This window comes from Hylobates moloch, unplaced genomic scaffold (genome assembly GCF_009828535.3).
Source record: "Hylobates moloch isolate HMO894 unplaced genomic scaffold, HMol_V3 SCAFFOLD_4, whole genome shotgun sequence".
NCBI lineage: Eukaryota > Metazoa > Chordata > Mammalia > Primates > Hylobatidae > Hylobates > Hylobates moloch.
The window spans coordinates 61,642,228-61,662,754 of NW_026652279.1; the positions used below are offsets into that span (position 1 = coordinate 61,642,228).

Genomic DNA, 20,527 nt, shown 5'->3' on the forward strand with positions numbered 1-20,527 from the left:
CTGCCTTAGCCTCCCAGAGTGCTGGGATTATAGGCGTGAGCCACTGTGCCCAGCCTGAAAGTATGTCTCTTTAAACAATTATTATTATTATTATTTTTAATAGCGATGAGGTCTCACTATATTGCCCAGGCTGGTTTCAAACACCTGGTCTCAAGCAATCCTCTAGCCTCAGCCTCCCAAAGTGCTGGGATTATAGGCATGAGCCACTACGACTGCTGGAAAATGTGTTAATTGACTGCCCGAGACACCTAACCATAACAGATAGTTATGTTTTGCTCCTTGTCATTAGGAAAATTGAAGCTTGGCTATACCTGGCAGGTTCAGTTCTTCTAATTCAATCACCGAGCGTCTGCTGCTATAATAGTCCTTCATCAGCTTCTGTAGGTCTTCAGGTAACCCTGGTTTTGGTTCTGATTTTGCAAGAACATCAGTAATTTTCTTCTAAGATATGAGAAGGAAGAAAAACGGGAAGACATATTTTAAAATGGCATTTGGTTGGAATAGGTTAGTTCCCCTGGCATTTAAACGGCACATAGCTTTTGGTGTTAGCCAAGTGTGAATGTGGGTTTTAATAAACACATTTGAGAAAATTCACTAAATACTTCTTGGACATAACTATTGCTTTGAAAAATGAAAAAAGGATCTAGAAGGCTCCCGGTAACTCTTGATCTATGACTTCCAAGAGAACTAAATTTTTGCAGGCGTCTGCATACTGGGGTATTATTTTCTGTCAAAAGTAAAGAAATCTCATTGCTATGGAAAGCTCTCTTTCAGCCCTAGATGATTTATATTCCTGTAGGATTAGAATTTTGAGAATTTCTTGCCCAACCTGGTTTTTGAGGTGCTGAGTCTTAGCTTGGATTTCTGTCATTAGTGTAAAACCTGCAGTAGGAATCTGAGCATAGGAGCCTACTGAGAAGGGGACTTAACACCCTCGATTCTCAGGTCTTGGATAACTGATGGTATTAAAGTGGCCCTATGGAAAGTAGAAAAAATATTACAGGAAATACTTTCCAACATCAGTTTTGATTTGGACTCATTTGTGTAGCATGTATTGAATGCTGCAGTGTAGTAGAAACCCACAATCATTCATTTATTTCCATCATAAGCTTCCCTTCTCACTTCCTTCTAATGTTCCACCAAAGATCCAGAAGGAGCATTCCCCACCCCTGACCCCAGCTTTTCCCCCTCCTTCTACAATATCCTCATTTCTATACACTTGCCAAGAATGGTCAAGGCTCTGTCAAAGGAATTAACTTTTAAAAATATGTCATTAGTGGGCACAATTTAGCGTGACCTCAGTCAAGACTAAACTATCTAGCTAGAGTTTTGACCTTGAGCCACCAAGAACTTAACACTCCAGAAGGCCATTAGTGTACAAATTATTAAAGAGAAGTTAAAGTCACTTCTTTAAGGACTTGCCAAACCTCAGCCAATTTGGCATCTCCCATTTTCCTATTTGGCCATTTGTAAGAAAAGAAAACATATGCACACACACTCTCAGTTTTCTAAAAGCTTGCTGTTAAGTAATTGGTTTCAGTCCATCTTCTTCCTCTAATCCCAATCGTATTTCCTCGGCTGACTTCAGCAGTAGACCCCTCTTGGCAGGGAGAGAATTACACTGCTGTTTTCACAACTGTGGGAGAAGGTCATAGCTAACCATACTTTCTCCAAGACTGAGCCATAAAAAAGTTTGTATATGAGAAACAGTCTTTCCTATGCTCACCAGCAAATATCAAAATGCAAGGTGGGAGAGCTTTTTTGACTTAATTTATGGTTCCAAATTAGTCAGAAGTGCCTCATACTACCTTCATCTGCTTATTATTTTCTTTTTATTCATACTTTAAGGTATAAGGTCTTAAAATCTGGAATGAATAGAAAAAGGAGGTTGGTATATTTCTTTTCATGGACAGAGCCAGAAGGGCTGGGGGAGGATAGCTCTGGACTCTTTCTAGAATTAGAAATCTATGTCTGACATCTGACCACACTGAAAACAAAGGGTGTGTAACAAATACATTTGGCACTCCACAGGACTGAAATAGGAGTCAGAAGAATTTATTCTTAGCTCCAACAGAAACACTTATTAGTAGTGACCTTAGGAAAGTCACCAAACCTCAAGGAATCCTACAATGTCTGCATCTCTTAGATGGGGATTACGGTAGTTGCCTCACAAAAGTATGATATATAAAAATGTGATGGAAACCATGTGGGGCCATACAAATGTAAGAAATTATTAATATTACCTTTCTCCTTTTCCTGGTCTTGGTGGCATTCTCTTTCCTTTCCTTTGGTTGTATCAAAAAACATTCTTTAGGCTATTAAGAAATACAAATGAGAACATTTTAATCTTTTCATGATAAAGTGTCAATTAGTGGCATGAACCCCAAAGTACTTTCTGCCATGCATGTATTCTTCAGAGTGTCTTGGTAATATTCTACAGAGAGATGCTGGAAGATCTACTGTAGGTTACTATGCAGCAGTTGCGCTGAGAGAATTTGAGAAAGTCAGAAAGTGCAGATGACTTAAGACTGGAGAATCTTTGAACAAGATCAAATTGTGAGTGAGTGTATATGTGTGCTTGGTGTGGAAGTGCAGCGTATTGGAGATTGAAGACAGTGGCTGAGTTTGTATAATACAGCAGAAATCGATGTGATTAAAATTAAGATGTGGTAAGACAGTCTTTGACTAGAGTGACTAGGGTTTTCCGTGAACTAGCTGTGTGTGAGCTTACATTTCCAAGTCACTGGTTTATTGTTTTGTATTATCCATTCCTTTCCTCTTTTCAATAAGCATAGAAAATCCAAAGTAGGATATATTAACTTACGTTTTTATAAACCAGCTGCATCAAATGCCTTTGCTATAATGACTACAAAATGAATGTCTTTGCTACTAGTCTGATAACAGTCTCAGCACCACAGTATCTACAGTAATCTGTTTTGCCTGTTGCCTTGACCCCTGAGTACCCCAGTTTAGTGCTATTTTTACCCTGAGGGCTTTTTTCTAATGTAGAAAAACAGGAAATTTGGACTAAGACCTTGATTTATAAAATAGAATGCCCCAGATTCCATATTTATTAATCACAAGCAGGAGTATAAAATGTTTCCTGTGCTGGACCTTTTATGCAACATTGTCAAACAAGTTGCCAAGTAAGATATAAAATGTAAGTGAAAACTTATTCTGAGTTTTCCTTGATTAACTTTCCATTCCAACCAGAGAATATGCAGTTTAAACTGATAAGCTACTAACTAAAGCAATCTTGTCTCCACTGGCTCTGTTAAAATGATTACAGATGAATCTTTCTATGAAAGCTTGCAGACAGCCTGCAGATTGAGAATGTCTATGGCCTGAAGTCAGAGAGAAAGATGTAATACTACATAATTTCTTCAAGACATGGGGCCAAAGACCAGCAGTTTCAAGATTCTCTTTTAGTTATTGCAGAAATAGATTTAAAAAGTTCAGGATTAAAGTGACATGGGAAATCTTGAAATTTTAGTTTCCTCTAAGATAAAACAAAAAACCTGCAAAGAGCAATTGCATCATAGCTAAAGAAAAGAGAGGTATGGCTTCTTTTATTTAGAAAGTTAAACTGTCTTGTGGATGTAGATACATGCCAATTTGATGCTGGTACATGCCAATTAGAGACTGTGCCAAGGCCACTAATATGTCACAGAAGCTGCCAGATGGCCATAAGAGTCCAATTACAAACCAGGCCAGCGTTCAGCTCATGTTCCTAAGGCAAAGGCTGGGATATGATTAGCAGATCCCTTAAACTACACTGCATTATCTCTACCAGTATCAAGGTTTTTGGGAAGCGTATTTAGAAACCTGTTACAATCTATTTAGCGTATGGGGGTGTTCTCGAGGAACATGTTCAGTGTACTGGTTGTATTTGTGATAGGTTTACAAAGCCTATTAATTAAAACATGACATAAATTAAATCTAGAAATGAGCTCAATTGTAAGAATATGGACTCTTTAATTCTGGGAGAAAAAATAAAAACGTAATTCTGAATCATGCATAGGAAAAAGAAACATGCTTGATGAACTGCTTTAGCCATGCTATTGCTTCCGGTAAACAATAGGTTCAAATTCTTACATCATCCTAAAGGAAATGCAAAATAATCTTTGGTTTTGGAGACTAGTTACTTTAGCTGGCTGTGGTAGGGTGCCAATGAAGAGGACAATTTTATGGGGTCAATTTCCATAGAGGTGAGATGACTTTATGGAGAAATCCAAATCCACAGTATTGAAAAGTCTTACATTTAGTTAACTGCTTTATGAATGCTGCTGTTTACCCTCAGGGAGACTAGGTAGGAAGATGTGAAAGAATCCGGCCAAGTCACTGTGTGACTTTGACAGTTGATAAGTAATGTCATTTCTTTATATGAAATGTAGCAATTTTAAATATGTAGTCTGAAGAATCACACTCCCCTAAAAAAATGTTGCTTTTAAGGGAAGCAACTAGAGCGTATTTTCAATTCCTTAAAGTATCAAAAATTACTTTAAGAATGATTCTCCTGATTACACATGGCAAATGAACCTCAAAATACCAGTAAACTGAAAATAAAGGGCATTGAAAAGGACCTATTGAGCAGGATCTATATAAAAAACAAGAAACCAGGAGAGAGAGCAACAGTAATGGAGAGGTTTCAATAACTTTTTGGAAAATGGAAAGTGGCTGGAACTGGATAGAAGTGACTTGGCACAGAGAGAAAGCTAGCATCTGGGTTTCAGAAGGAGTGGAAGCTAACAGTAAGTGAGTCTTTGACCCGCTCCACTCTGAGAAGGTCCAGTACTTTGGAGGCACAAAGTACTACAGACAGTAAAGGGTTAAAAAGGAAGCGATTGGCTGAAAGTTTATATTTAGAATGATTAGCTACCCCTGTCCCCCACTAGGTGATATCTTCTACCCTGGTAGCCAAGCAACTATCCCATTACTGCTTCCTTTCACCTTGCCTTTCCTGCCAGCCAACTAGAGAGCTATTCTCTGAAGCGATCAAGAGGATCAAGGCTGGGCCAGGGGAGAAAGGGCAGAGGCTGAGGCTTGCCTCCATTTCCTGCCCCTATTCCATGCTTACATATTGCAGGCAGGAGACTACTGAATTCCTCTTTGGAAAAATGGACTGGCCTAAAAGAAATACCATCAGAGAGTGACATTTGGGAGTTCCATAGTAAAAAATCCAGCTTGTTATCCTATCACCCTACCATGAATACACTAATTGACAAACCCAACTCATCACTGTTTCAGTGTATCTCTCTTCAATAAGAATGGATAGCTAAGGTTCATCAGACATCTAAGGAAAGTCTCCAACACAAGAGCAAATAAATAACAAAAAGAAACATGAACCTAGAGAAAAGTGGGACGGTACCTCAAAATAATGACAATTAATATCTTCAGAGATAAGGGAAGATTTTGCAACCATGAAACAAGAACAACATGCTGTACAAATGGGAAAAACAGTTAAGCATTAAAACAAATAAGAAAGGTGGGATAAAAATATACGAGGAAGGCTTGAAGATAAAGTAGAGGCAATCTCCCAGAAAGAGATGAAAAATGAAAAGAAAAAAGTGGTGAGAAAATCAGAGAATCAACCTAAGAGATTCAATTTTTCGATAAATGATATTATAGAAAAAGAGGTCACATAAAAGAGCAGGGGGCTTGGCATGGTGTCTCATGCCTGTAATCCTAGTGCTTTGTGGGGCCAAGGTGGGAGGACTGCCTGAGGCCAGGAGTTTGAGACCAGCTCTGGTTACATAGTGAGACCCTGTCTCAACAACAACAACAACAACAACAACAACAACAAAACCGGCTGGGCGCGGTGGCTCACACCTGTAATCCTAGCACTTTGGGAGGCCAAGGCAGGCAGATCACGAGGTCAGGAGATCGAGACCATCCTGGCTAACATGGTGAAACCCCATCTCTACTAAAAATACAAAAAATTAGCCGGGCGTGGTGGCGGGCGCCTGTAGTCCCAGCTACTCGGGAGGCTGAGGCAGGAGAATGGTGTGAACCCGGGAGGCAGAGCTTGCAGTGAGCCGAGATTTCTGCACTCCAGCCTGGGTGACAGAGCGAGACTCCATCTCAAAAACAAAAACAAAAACAAAAAGGCTGGGCATGGTGGCTCACGCCTGTAGTCCCAGCACTTTGGGAGGCCGAGGAGGGCGGATCACGAGGTCAGGAGTTCAAGACCAGCCTGACCAACATGGAGAGACCCCATCTCTACTAAAAAATACAAAAATTAGCTGGGCATGGTGGCACACGCCTGTAATCCCAGCTACTTAGGGGGCTGAGGCAGGAAAATCTCTTGAACCCGGGAGGCAGAGGTTGCAGTGAGCCAAGATTGCATCACTGCACTCCAGCCTGGGTGACAGAGGCGGACTCTGCCTCAAAAAAAAAAAAAGAAAAAGAAAAAGAAAAAAATTAGCTAGTGTGGTGGTGTGTACCTGATCTCCTGGCTACTTGGGAGGCTGAGGCAGGAGGACATCTTGAGCCCAGGAGTTCAACGTTGCAGTGAGCTATGATTGTACCACTGCACTCTAGCATGAGTGACAAAGTGAGACCCTTGTCTCTAAAAAGGAGTCATCAAAGAAATAACACATGACAAAATAAAATTTAAAAAAAAGAAATAATATATGACGAACTTTTGTGTTGCCTGAAGGAAACTTTCTAGAACATAAAACTCCAAACTGAAAGCCCATTAGGTATAGGGTAAAATGAATATGAAAAATATCCATACCAAGGAGCATCACTGTGAAATTTCAGAAAATCACGGGCAAAGAAGATTCTAAAATTTTCCCCTCCAAGATAATAACATACAAAATACAAAGGATCAGAAAAAAGAATAGTGCCAAGATTTCTAAAAAGCAATAATGGATGCTAGAACTTAATGGAATGATGCTTTCAAAATTATGAATAAAGTTTATTTGCAAATTAAACTTTTATACCCAGCCAAAGTATCAATCAAGTATAAGAGTAGAATAAAGACATATTCAAATATGAAGTCTCAAAAAATTTGCTTCCTACCTGCAGATACTGAAGGCTGTATTTCAGAATATAAAGGGTGAAACCAAACAAAAGGAAGCTATGAGATTTAGCTGAAAAGGAGTCCAGCCCAGGAGGGTGCTGAAGGGGCACCCTAGGTTGACAGTTAAGAGGTCTCAATTGTTCAGTGGGCCTGGAGAATAACCAGTTTGGAGTGAAAAAGAAATATGGATTTTTGCAGGAAAACAAAACAAAACAAAACAACTAACCTATTTGAGCATATGGAAAATATTATTCATGGGCATGTGGAAGAGATGTTGGAACATATGGAAACAATTAACAATAGGAACAGAGCAAGCCAGGCAATTAAAGAAATGAAGCAACTGTTAATGCCATGAAAATAAAGTTGTATAAGAAAGGAGGGATGGTTATAGCTTCTTTCTCTCAGTGTTGAACAATATTTCCATCGTCATAATGATGTAATAGTGACAACTGTTTTGACCAAAATGTGGTATCTTGTTGGCAGGGGAGGCAGCAGTTGGTGAAGAAATAGGAAGTATAATAGATGGGAGAACGATGTCCTCATATGCTATGTCAGGATGTCAGCAGATTACGTCAGAAATCGGTAAGTCAAGAAATACCCGTGTAAACTGTAAGGCAGAAAGTAAGGAAAAAAGCTAGAGAAGCTGAAGTTTTCTCTTAGTAAATAAGTAATATTGTTTGGTTTTTAAATTTTTTAAATTTTTATTTTTTGAGACAGAGTCTTACTCATTCTGTTGCCTAGGCTGGAGTGCAGTGTCATGATCTCAGCTCACTGCAACCTCTGCCTCCCGGGTTCAAGTGATTCTCCTGCCTCAACCTCCTGAGTAGCTGGGATTATAGGGGTGTGCCTCCATGCCTAGCTACTTTTTGTATTTTTTGTAGAGTCGGGGTTTCACCACATTGGCCAGGCTTGTCTTAAATTCCTGACCTCAAGTGATCTGCCCGCTTCAGCCTCCCAAAGTGCTGGGATTACAGGCATGAGCCACCACGCCCAGCTGATATTTTTAAAAAATATATGTATGCTTATTAGGTTGGTAAAAATAAAAAAATTTAAATTGCCATTTTATAACAAAACAAGTATGTTTGTTATAAAGATAAAAACAACTTAGAAATGGCTTTTAGTTTCTTTTGGACATGGTCAAAGTTATTCAATACACACTCACCAAAATGTCGAAAATTAAAAGGCCAATAACTCCAAATGTTGACAAGGATATACAGCAACCAAAACTCTCACACACTGATGATGGGGGTGCAAAATGGTACAATCATTTAGGAAAAAGATCTGGCAGTTTTTTTATGAAATTGAAGATGACTCAGCAAGTGTCATGTATTTACTAAAGAGAAATAAAAATATATGTTCTGCCCTGATGTGAACACTATACAAACATCACTACGTACCCCATAAATATGTAGAATTATTATGTGGCAATTAAAAATGTAAAAAAATAAAATAAAAAAGCTTAAAAACCATTCCCCAAGAAAATTGTATGTGAATATTCATGGTGGATTTATTCATAATAGTGCCAAACAAGAAATAGCCCCAGGCTGGGGTGGCTCACGCCTGTAATCCCAGCACTTTGGGAGGCCCAGGTGGGCGGATCACCTGAGGTCAGGAGTTCAAGATCAGCCTCGCCAACAAGGTGAAACCCCGTCTCTACAAAAATACAAAAATTGGCCAGGCATGATGGCAGATGCCTGTAATCCCAGCTACTCAGGTGGCTGAGGTGGGAGTATCGCTCGAATTCAGGAGGCAGAGGTTGCAGTGAGCTGAGATCGCGTCATTGCACTCCAGCCTGGGTGACAGAGCAAGACTCCATCTTTTAAAAAAAAAAAAAAAAAAGAAAAGAAAAAAAAAAGAAATAGCCTCAGGTGTCCATCAATAGAGGAATGGATAAACAAAATGGTACATTTGTATAACTGAATACTACTCAGTGTTCTAAATTCAATTGTATTGCCTTGAAAGTCATATGTTAAAACCCTAACCCCCAATGTGACTATATTTGGAGATAGGGCCTTTAAAGAGGCAACTAAGGTTAAATGAGGTGTCATAAGGGTGGAGCCTCAATTCAATGTGACTGGTGTCTTTATAAGAAGAAGAGACATCAGGGATATGCATAGACAGAGAAAAGACCATGTGAAGACATAGTGAGAAGGCCATCTGCAAATGAAGGGGAGAGGCCTCAGGAGAAACCACACCTGTAGACATCTTGATCGCAGACTTCTAGCTTTCAGAACTGTTGTTTCAGCCACCCAGTCTGTGGCATTTTGTTATGGCAGCCCTAGCAGACTTAATGTGCTCAGCAATAAAAAGGAATGAAATACTATACACTGACATGGAGGAATCTAAATAATACTGTGTTGAATGAAAGAAGCCCTAAACAAAACGGCATGTAACCGTATGATTCCATTTATATGCCATTTTAGAACAGGCAAAATTAATTTTTTAGAAAAAATATCGGAACAGTTGTTGCCTCTGAGGCAAGGAATTTAGCACGGTGATTGATCCAGGTGGCATGAAAGGATTCTGGGGGTGATGATCCTGTTTTTTTAATCCAGATTGGGCTTTGGATTACATAGTTGTATTTATTTGTCAAAATTCATTGAATGGTATATTTGACATTTGTACATTTATTGTATATTAACTTTACCTCAAAAGAAAATATACAAACTTTAAGACAAATATTAAACACTAGTCAGTGATATGCATGCTGAAGTATCTGGGGTGAGTGTACTGATTTTGCAAACTACTCTGAAATGTGTCAAAAGTAAAGTGATTAATGAAGAATGTGCTTGAACAACGCTATGCAATTTTGGACTTTGAAGACATGGAAGGTGAGGGCTTGAAGAAGGAAAAATCTTATTGGAAACTGAAGGAAAGGGACTCTTTGTTATGCAGTGGTAGAAAGTTTAGCAATACAGTTTTCCAAAATTATATGGAAAATGTGTCTATTGGCAAGGGTAATCTAGCTAAGGAGATTTTCAAATAGTGTTGAAGGTGACACCTGATTTTTTCTTGGGTCTTACAGTAAAATGAAAAAGGAAGGGGTTAAACCGAGAGAAGGAATATTAAAGATGAAATCAAGGGTGTGACTTAAAACCATTCATTAAGACCTCAGAAGAAACAAAGATGGTGCCTCAGAATACTATTCAGTCACATAGGAGCGCTTTAAAGAAATTAAGGGTGTGCTCACAGATTTTCTTAAACAAGATGCCTCTAGGAAGCTTAAGGGATATTGCCTCATATTCTCTCAGCAAGGGCCCAAAGTAAAGAAGAGATTAGGGGTGTGACTTCTGCCTAATGGAGTGAACCCCCAGAAGCAGCACAGGTGACACCCACAGTTTTTAAAGGAGGTATATATGCAGAAATACCACTAGTTTGGGCTGAGAGAGTCAGAGAACAATGAGAACAGAGGCCTTTGGACACGGAGAATTCTGTCAAGAAGCAGGTTGCATTAGCTGCTCAGTTGCAAACACATTCTGCTTTTAATAGAAAAAAAAAAAAAAAAGAAGGATAATTGGAGGACAAAACAAAGCCCAAAGGGCAGAGCCAAGAACCATGAAGAATTACTCTTAGGCCTCAAGTCTTAATAAATAAACTCCTGACATTTGCTTGGATGGCCTTCAGAATGCTGTGTACCAATGACTCCACGTGCCTCCTATTTGCCTTGTTTTGAATAGAAATGTCAATAAAAGTTATACTACACTTGTCCCACCACTGTGTTGAGCATGTGGGAGAGGTAACTTGTCTCTTTAGTTTCATAGGTTGAGAAGAAGAAATGTACTCAAAGAGCTGTACTTAAGGAATTAAAACTGAGGCACCCCAACTGCACCTGGACCTGATTTAGATGACAAGATTTTGGATATTGAGCTCACACTGCAATGGGAAGAGACTTTGCAATCCTTGGAGGGGTGAGTATATTCTGCACATTGAAGGGATACAAGTCATTGGGGGGCCAGAGGAAGAGTGTGGTAGCCAGATTCCAGGATAGCTCCGCATGATCTCGATCTCCCGGTACTCATATTCCTTTGTAATCTCTTCCCCATGAATGTGGACTGGATTTACTTGCTTAATATGGCAGAAGTGACGAGGTGTCAACTTTGAGAATAAACTATAAAAAGATTGTGGTTTCTGTCTTGGGTGCTTTTGCTGGTTCCCTCTTGGATCACTCGGCCTGGGGAAAGGCAACTGCAACGCTGTGAGGCAACCCTGTGGAGAGGCTCAAATAGTGAGAGATTGAGACATGCCAACAACCACACAAGCGAGCTGCAAGGTGAACTCTCCCCAGCTGAGCCTCCAACCCCAGCCCACAACTTGGCTGGTACCTGTTAAGAGATGCAGAGCCAGAGGCACTGAGTTAAGCCATGTCTGTGAGGTAACAGAAACTGAGATAATAAATGTTTTTATTTTAAGCTGCTAACTTTTGGGCAATTTGTCAATGAAACAATAGATTAATACAAAGAACAGAACTGAGAAGCCATAATGAAAAGGAAACAGGTGAATCAGAGAATGAATAGGACATAGTCCTGTTTTCTTTCAACAATAGATAAGCATCATCTTGGAGATAAAGAGTGGAAGAAATATGAAATGATCAATGCTCAAATAAAGCAGTAGCAAGAAAATAGTAGAGAAAGGAGAGTAAGAAGGGAAAGGGAGAAACACTCCTGCTGAAGATTCCTTTATGATTAAAGGAGATAAACAAAAGGCCAGCAGAAGAAAAAAGAAGTCCACTGTGGTCTCTGAGCAGGAGAAGATGGGTCATGGAACCACTGAAATGTTACTGACATCATGGAAGCATCAAGGAAAAGTCACAAAATCCTTCTTAAGGGTTTATATTCTGGGAACCATAATTACAAAGTCACTAGGGCTGGCTCTGAAATGACTGATGCTGAAGAAGGAAGAGGGTGATGCAATCTCTAGGAGTAGGGAATTCATTTATTTTGGAAGTGATTACTGGGGGAAAAAGAACTGTTGGCGAATCTTTATACTCACATTATTAAGCAGGCCAAGGATGATTATTTAGATGTGAAATGGTTGCTAGAGATGAGGTAGTTGCATGGATTTAAAAACTTTAAAGTTATAAATCTTCTGCTTAAAATACTGAACAAACTAGAGGCATGTATTCAGTGACACAAATGTGAGGCCCAGCTATGGCAAAGGAGGGAACGTCATGTATCTTGACGGATGCTCTTGCCTGGTGGTATTAAAGCCTAAATGTATATTACAGCCGACAGCATCATGCCAAGTAGTTCCTGTACAAGCATAAAGAAAAACTGAAAGAACAGCACAGTCTTAAGCAAATTTGAAACAAATCTAAAATTTAAATATAGCATAACTTTTTAAAAAATTGATCCAGAAAAAATGCAGTTATATTTAGAAAACATACATCTGGTCATATCTGCCAAATAAGAGCCCAAAACTGTTAGGTACTATAGTGGACACAAAAGAAACCCTGGCCCCAAGGGACTTACGAACCAGCTGGAGACTCAAGTTCTATGCATGTAAACAATTAGAGAAGGACTCCTGAAAGGACAGACAGTACGCCTGACAAGTAAGTCATCCTTGGGCTGGTGGGATGAGTTCCAGAGGGAGAAAAGCAGTGGGAGAGAGAGGACGAAGGAGGCCACAGGGGAGCTGGAGGGACTGTGTGAGCAGGCAGGGATGGACAGGACAGACCCCGGCCTTGAATGTCAAGGTGGAGGAGCCTTTCAAGGAGGGAATTGTGTTGGGAAATCAGGGATGTGGCTGGAGGAGGGATAGGGCATCACAAGGCCCTAAGAGACCTCTGCAGGCAGCTGTGTCAGGGAGCTGATGGCTCACAAGCTGGGACAAAGGGCTGAGATGGGAAGAGTCATGAGAAAACTGGGATAATGGTATGGTCATTCATTCCTTCATTTCACAAATAATGAGTGCCAATTAAGGGCAAGCTTCCATGACAGGCGCTGTGGAGACGCATAGATAAAATCTGTCCTTGAGGTGAGCCTCCTGGGGATAAGCAGGGACCAAGATGGGCAACACTCATATGAAGCAGAGGGGCACATGCAGATTCTCATGGAAAAATGATATTTCTCTGGCCAGGGAAATTAGGATAGGGTTGGAGAAAGGGGTTAGGGCATTTTGCTTACCAAGGGCTTGGACTCTTCAAAGCAATTTGGTGGTGAAAGAAATTAAAGCAAGAGAAAGGTGATTAAAAGGGAGCAGTAACAGCTTAAGGTTTTGTAATTATTTTTTTGCTTGGCAGAAAATAGCAATGGCATGTGACCAACAAAACACATGAGAACACGGTTAATCCAATTTTCCTGAGCTGAAAGAGAGAGGACAGGTAAAAAGGGAAGTGAAAGCAACAGTATCCTCAGAGCCTGGCTCACAGCCAAGCAGATGGGCCATGACCCCCAGAACCTGTCTCTGAGCCTCTGGTTCTTTGTAAAGTGGGTACCACCTACCTCCTAGGGATGCTGTGAGGATTATGTTACAGTGTGCCTTATACAGTAACAGTATTAACTGCTCAATAAAAGGTCTTTATTGTTTTACCAATGAGTCCAGAAAGAGCAAGGAACAAACAAGAAGAAAATCAAGGGGAAAGCAAGAAAAAACGAAAGCCAGTGGAGTATGAAGAAGACTACATGCAAATAAGTCCTGTAGGTAGACATTGATTAGAGGCAAAGGTCAAAGAGGGCATGACTATGGTATGATTAGCGTGATAAGCTAGGGAAAAATTAAACCCCACCTTAAGGAAATAAATTGAAGAGCTATGGATATGTTACCCTGTAGGTTTCCGGAAGAATGATTAAAACTAAAACCAGTATAGGGCCTTTGAGCAAAATATTTAATGGTTGGAGAAAAAAACCAAGATGATTATATATTAAACATGTATACCTTTCTGCATGTCCCTTCCCAGGAAGAAAAAATAATGGACAAAATAACAAAGACTATAGTTATTAACTATAACTATAATAATACTTCAGTGATTACTCTCTGATAACCACTGTTTGAAGTGCTTATCAAGTACACACTCATTTAATCATCATTACAACTCTGTGAGGAAGACATAAGTGTTATCATTTACCAAGAAGGTGACTGAGTCACAGGGAAATTTAACTTGTCCACTTGGGTGGGCAAGTTAAGCAACACTACACTAAATTGTTTCTCACAGTTATCCTGAGCTGGGTCACAAACTTTGGGTAGAATAACACACTGGTGTAATGAGTTTAAAGCACCTTCAATAAGAATTTAAGACCCCACATTGTTGCAGTGAAAAATACAGTAATTTTGGATTGGTAGTAGACAGTCCTTTAAAAAATCACACATAAGCCAGGCACTGTGGCTCATGCCTGTAATCCCAGCACTTTGGGAGGCCAAGGGAAAGAGGATCACTTGAGCCCAGAAGTTTGGACCAGCCTGGGTAACATAGTGAGACCTCATCTCTACAAAAAAATAAAGAAATTAGCTGCTGTGGTGGTGCACATCGATAGTCCCAGCTGCTCAGGGGACTGAGGTGGGAGGATCACTTGAGTTTGGGAGGTTGAGCCTGCAGTAAGCCATGACTGTGCCACTGTCCTCTAGCCTGGGCAACAGAGCAAGACCCTATCTCAAAAACAAACAAACAAAACCCCAAATCACATAGATTTATTAGGTTGGTGCAAAAGTAATTTTTTAAAATTAAAAGTAATGGCAAAAACCACAATTACTTTTGCACCAAACTAAATACCAATCAGGTTTGATGGAAACCCAATGAGAAAAAGCTACAAATGGATGTGAGTGGCATTTCTAAAGTCAGTAGGAAGATTAAAAAGGCAATAAAAGGTCACAGGTTTAGGAAAAAAGATTATCCAAATGGCCAATTCTGGTAATGTAAAGACCACAAATCCCCTGTTAAGAATGCATATGACAAACCATAATGCTGGGAAGAAATAAGGTCCCAGGAGCCTGCTGGCAGCATGGCCTGGTGCTATAATCATGCACTCGAGTGTGTGATAATCTTCTCTATCTTTATGCTATTTGTCTCCTTTTAGGAGTTGTACCCAAAAGCATAAGGCTGGATTTTTGGCAAAAATGTGATGTAAGAATCTAAGTTATTATTGTGAAATGCATTTATATAGTTAAAAAACATTAGGAACCAGAAGCAGTGGCTCACACTTGTAATCCCAGCACTTTGGGAGGCCAAGGCGGGTAGACTGCTTGAGCTCAGGAGTTTGAGACCAGCCTGGGCAACACGGAGAAACCTTATCTCTACAAAACATAAAAAAATTCGCTGGGTGTGGTAGTGCATGCCTGTGGTATCCCAGCTACTCGGGAAGCTGAGGTAAGAGGATTGCTTGAGCCCAGAGGGTCAAGGTGGCAGTGAGCCATGATTGTGCCACTGTACTACAGCCTCGGTGATAAAGCAAGATCCTGTCTCAAAAAAAAAAAAAAAAAAAAAGAAGAAAAAGAAAAAGAATTAGGGCAAAAAACAGACCTTGCTGGTTTACAATGAAGGAAGCATGGCCCATGGCCTTTTCAAAGGGAAAGAAAGTAAAAGGCTCTCTTAAATCCCACCAACAACCGATGTTAGGACATGGGGAGTTCAATAGAGAGGAGGAAAAGGCTGATTTCAGAATTTAACAGTGGTGGCTCTCCCACAGTGACCCCCTCACCTGTTTGGTTTTCTCTGAAGGTACAGGAACTGGAATTGTCTCCTGCTGCATCACTTCTGTGTCTCCTCCTCCTTCACCATCTGATGCTTCTAGAAAATATAAAGTTTGAAAATCAGAAAAGTCTCTCTCTCTCATTGCTAGTGCAATCTTGGTACCATCTTTCTAGAAGGTTCTATCTCTTCACTTTTTAATTCTACCTCAAAGAAGCTGCACTTAAGGAAATGGTCCAAAGTAAAACAGATATTTAAGCACTAAGATGGCAATCTCATTTATAAAACTGAAAGACTAAAGATTACTTAGATGTGTCACCTTAGGAGGGAATGTTTTATTATAGAACACTCATACAAGAGGACGTTTTACAGCCTTTAAAAATGGTATTTATTAAGAGTTTACAATGACAAAAGGCTGTCGTATGATGATAATAATAAGTGGTCAGGGCTAGAATTATTGAGTGGTTACTACATGTTTAACACTATGCTTCACAGACATTATTTAATTCTTACAATATAACTACTGATTTTACAGACATGAAATCCCTCTATTTTTAGATAAAAAGACTGCTGTTTAGAGAGCCATTTGCCCAAGGTCACACACCTGGGAACTAAAGTCTATTTGAGTCTGAAGTTATCCCCAGCAAGTGATGCCTGCACCCAGAACCAGCCAGGCCTTGACATTAGATGCTGGCCCCAGGGGGAAATGTTAAGAGATTGTGACAAAGGGATTACAGGTCATGAGAAATCTTTGAATTTTTTTGAATTCAAAATTCTTATTTTGAATTTTTTTGAATTCAAAATTCTTATTTTGAATTTTTTAACCTTTCCACAATAGAAAAAATAAATTCTTACCCTAAGAATCAGGAAAAATAAAAGTTTTAACAGTTTTCCTGTTTATAAAGCTCTTCTGAAGAAACACGGTGACCAGAAGGTTCTTATTTCCCATAATATCGCACTGCCTTTCAGGTTTTAGTGCTTGCTTCCTGTAAACAGATTTTTGATCTATGAAAGACTTTACTCATTCCCTTGAGTTTCTCTGTATATCTCAAAGTGAGCCTCAAATGTGAATATGTGAACATGTTCTGTCAGAGTTCATATTTAGGTCCAACTTAACCATTTTGTTAGGCCCGAGCTTTTAAATGTTTGCATACTGTGATGGTCAATCTTATGTGTCAACTTGACTGGGCCATGGGGTGCCCTGATATTTGGTCATACATTCTGGGTGTTGCTGTGAGGGTATTTTTAGAGAGATTAACATTTAAATGGATAGACTGAATAGAGCAGATTAATTTCCATAATGTGAGTGGGCCTTATCCAATTGGTTGAAATAAAAGCACTGACCTATCCTTGAGTAAGGGAGAATTATTCCTGCCTTTCAACTTGAACTGAAACACCAGCTCTTCCTGGGTCTCAAGCCTATCATGTTTAGACTAAAACTGTATCATCTTCTCTAGTTCTAAGGCCTTTGGACTAGGACTAGAACTAAACTATCAGCTCTCCTAGATCTCCAGTTTGCCAACTTGCCATGAAGATCTTAGGGCTGGGCTGGCTAGCCTCCATAATCATGTGAGCCAATTCTTTAGAATAAATCTCTTTCTTTATATAATCTTGTTGGTTCTGTTTCTCTGGAGAACCCTGACTAATATGTATGATTTTTTTTTTTTTGAGATGGAGTCTCTCTCTGTCACCCAGGCTGGAGTGCAATGGTGTGATCTCAGCACATTGCAACCTCCGCCTCCCGGGTTCAAGCGATTCTCCTGCCTCACCCTCCCGAGTAGCTGGGATCACAGGCACCCACCACCATGGCTGGCGCCTGGCTAATTTTTGTATTTTTAGTAGAGACGGGGATTCGCCATGTTGGCCAGGCTGGTTTCAAACTCCTGACCTCAGGTGATCCGCCTGTCTCGGCCTCCCAAAGTGCTGGGATTACAGGTATGAGCTACCATACTCAGCCTAATATGTATACTTTTAAGTGTGTACATATGAGAAAAAAAGCCTACCCAACGGGGTAGTGAAAAATAGCAGGCAGATTAACAGGGCCTTCGAAATGAACAATTAAATTGTCATTAAAAGTATTTATAGGATCTCTGCTTCTAGGAAGATAGCTGTAGTAGTTACACTGTTCCCTATCCCTCCGGTGAAGTACAATGAAAAATCCTAGACATTACATATTTAAAAAAATAGAAAGACTCTGAAAGGTGGAGAGAAGATAGCAGACCAGCTAGAGATTTTAGGGACCAAGAATAATTCAATGGCAGGTTCCCTGGGTTATCTTTTTGCTTCATTATTCCAGACTAGGAGCTGAAGAAGGCAGCTACCTGGAAATGCCAATGGAAGCCGACCAAAAAAGCCCCAACAAAAGTCTGCTCTCTCTACCAAAATGACCAAGAAAGAGGAAGCCTAGCAAGACTAAAACCTTTCAGACAATAACCACTTGACTGTAGCCAAACACCACAGAAAAAACTATGACCTCATCCTCACCACCAAAGACAGAATGGGGAGCCTAGACTTCCACCCTTGACAGGGTGTAATGAGGCATCCCATGATGGACCCCTCAAGGCTCCATCTCCTACCAGGGTGATGTTGGAGACAAACTGGGAGCTGGGATTTTTATCCCCAGAGGGTGGTAATGAGTCCTCATCCATCCCCCACTGCCACCACCACCACCACCACCACTGCAGTATCAATGGTGACCACATGAGGAGCCTGGACTTCCATCCCCTGCTGGCTGTAATGAAGTATATCTTTCCTATCCCACTGGGATGGTGTCAGAGGAGGCCTAGTGGAGAGTTAGGACTTTCTACATCACCCAGCAGTAATGAGGCCAAATCCACACTAATAGTTTCAGCAACCATTAAAAAGGCTACATAGAGAGATGTAAATCAAAGTGGGCTTCTACAATATGTTCAAGTAACCCATAGGAAGATAGAGGACCAACCCCTACTCCTCCCCTGCACAGAGATGCAGAAATTAGTGAACAAACAAAAGAAAAAAACATACAAACAGATTTAAACCCTCAACATATCAATGAATAAATTAAATGTAAATAGCCCAAACATACCAATTTAAAGACAGAGATTGACAGAATGAATTTAAAAATATGACCGAACTCTATGCTGTTATAAGAAACTTACTTCAAATATAATGATACAGGCAAATTGAAAGCAAAGGGATGAAAAAAGATATAATATGAAAATATTGGTCAGTGGAAAGCAGGAGTGGCTATATTAATTTCAGGGAAAGTGGACTTCAGAGCAAAGAAAATTACTAGAGAATGAGAGAGACATTATATAATGATAAAGGGTAATCTGTCAAGAAGACATAGCAATCCTAAATGTGTATGCACCAAACAGCAGGCTCTCCATGCTTTGTAGAAGTACAAAGCATGTGAAGCAAAAACTAGTAGACATAAAATCAGAAATAGATAAATCCATAATTGACTTGTAAACTTTAACAGTCCTCTCTTAAAAATTGAGAGAATGACTAGATAGAAAATCAGCAAAGATATAGAACTGAGTGGCACCACCAAGCAATAGGATATAATCAACATTTGTAGAAGAATTCAATCAACAATGGCAGAATACACACTCTTTCCAAGTGTCACAGAGGGTATACCAAGACAGACTATATTCTAGGCCATAAAACATTAACAAATTTAAAAAGAATTAAAATTGATAAACGGCATGTAAAAAAACTTTCAGCAACATTATGGCTAATAATGAAAGGCCAAAGCTTTGCTCCTGACTGGGAACAAGGCAAGGATGTCTGCTTTTACCAGTCTTATTTGACACAGTGCTAGAACTTTTAACCAGTGCAATATGACAAGAAAAGGAAATAAAAGGCACATACATTAGAAAGGAAGATAGCAAACTGCCTCCATTTACAGATAACATGATTGTGTACATAAAAAATTCCAAGAAATCTAAAGGCTACCCCTAGTTCCGTGAAAATTCTTATATTGGCTTCTATCAATGGGGGCTCCTTTCTCTTACTATTCTCCAACTCATCTTCATCTGGGATCCTTAAGGGAAACTATGTTTCTCCTTCTTCCGCTTGCCTCTGTACCTCTTTCTACACTGTTGGTAGCCTGTACCTTGTAAATTGGCACATAATTTTACCTTGTCTTACAATGTGTACTGGTGTTGCATAAATGTTAGGTTTTCTCTCCATCTGAACTGTAAACTCTCTGAGGGGACATATGAGTGCCCAAAGTACTTGACCCAGTGTTGACTAAAAGTAAAAAGGACTCCCGATACCTATTGCTTTATTTACATTTTTATTATAAAGTAACATATATTCTCTATGTAAAGCATTTAATCCCTTATACAAATTTCCTCATATCCTCATATCATAAAAATCCTTTCAGGTAAAAAGAATGACCTACAAATAAATGTCAGGATCAGCCCCATAAATGTTTAAAAATCAATGAATGATCTTAAAAAATATAAACTCTGTATTCCTCCATTCCCCAGAATCTGCTAGCTGAAGAACACAGTCTATATTTAAGCAATCTAGTTGAAAATAAATACAGTAGTCCCTTGGTATCTGTGGGGGATTGGTTCCAGGACCTGTTTCACCTACCAAAATACACAGATGCTCAAGTTCCTGATATAAAATGATGTAGTATTTGCATACAACCTATGTATATTCTCCTGTATACTTTAAATTATCTCTAGATTACTTATAATACCTGATACAATATAAATACTATGTATAGAGTTGTTACACTGTATTGTTTAGGGAATAATGACAAGAGAAAAAAGTCTGTACATACTCAGTAAAGACACACTTTTTTTCAAATATTTTTGATCTGTGGTTGGTGAAATCTACATATGTGGAGCCCATGGATATGGAGGGCTGACTGTAACATATTTTTAAAG

The 20,527-nt window shown here is 39.6% G+C and overlaps 1 protein-coding gene and 1 long non-coding RNA gene across 20 annotated transcripts in view; one reads left to right on the top strand and one right to left on the bottom strand.

Moving 5' to 3' along the window:
- The window catches only part of CMSS1 (cms1 ribosomal small subunit homolog), a 362,094-nt gene that overhangs the window by 16,029 nt on the left and 325,538 nt on the right, over window positions 1-20,527 (bottom strand). For all 18 annotated transcript variants that reach the window (XM_032150320.2, XM_058437600.1, XM_058437604.1 and 15 more), the window contains 3 exons: window positions 15,655-15,743; window positions 2,244-2,315; window positions 312-441 (listed from right to left, as the gene is read on the bottom strand). In XM_032150320.2, coding sequence (XP_032006211.1) covers window positions 312-441; window positions 2,244-2,315; window positions 15,655-15,743 — 291 coding nt within the window. The remainder of the gene's footprint in view (window positions 1-311; window positions 442-2,243; window positions 2,316-15,654; window positions 15,744-20,527) is intronic.
- LOC116467021 (uncharacterized) lies at window positions 2,448-19,190 on the top strand. Of its 2 annotated transcripts, XR_009213145.1 has the most exons (4): window positions 2,448-2,556; window positions 7,508-7,606; window positions 10,778-10,932; window positions 17,941-19,190. It is a non-coding gene; the product is annotated as an uncharacterized LOC116467021 (long non-coding RNA). The 2 variants fall into 2 exon arrangements; XR_004247699.2 differs by lacking the exon at window positions 2,448-2,556 and having other exon boundaries at window positions 6,373-7,606.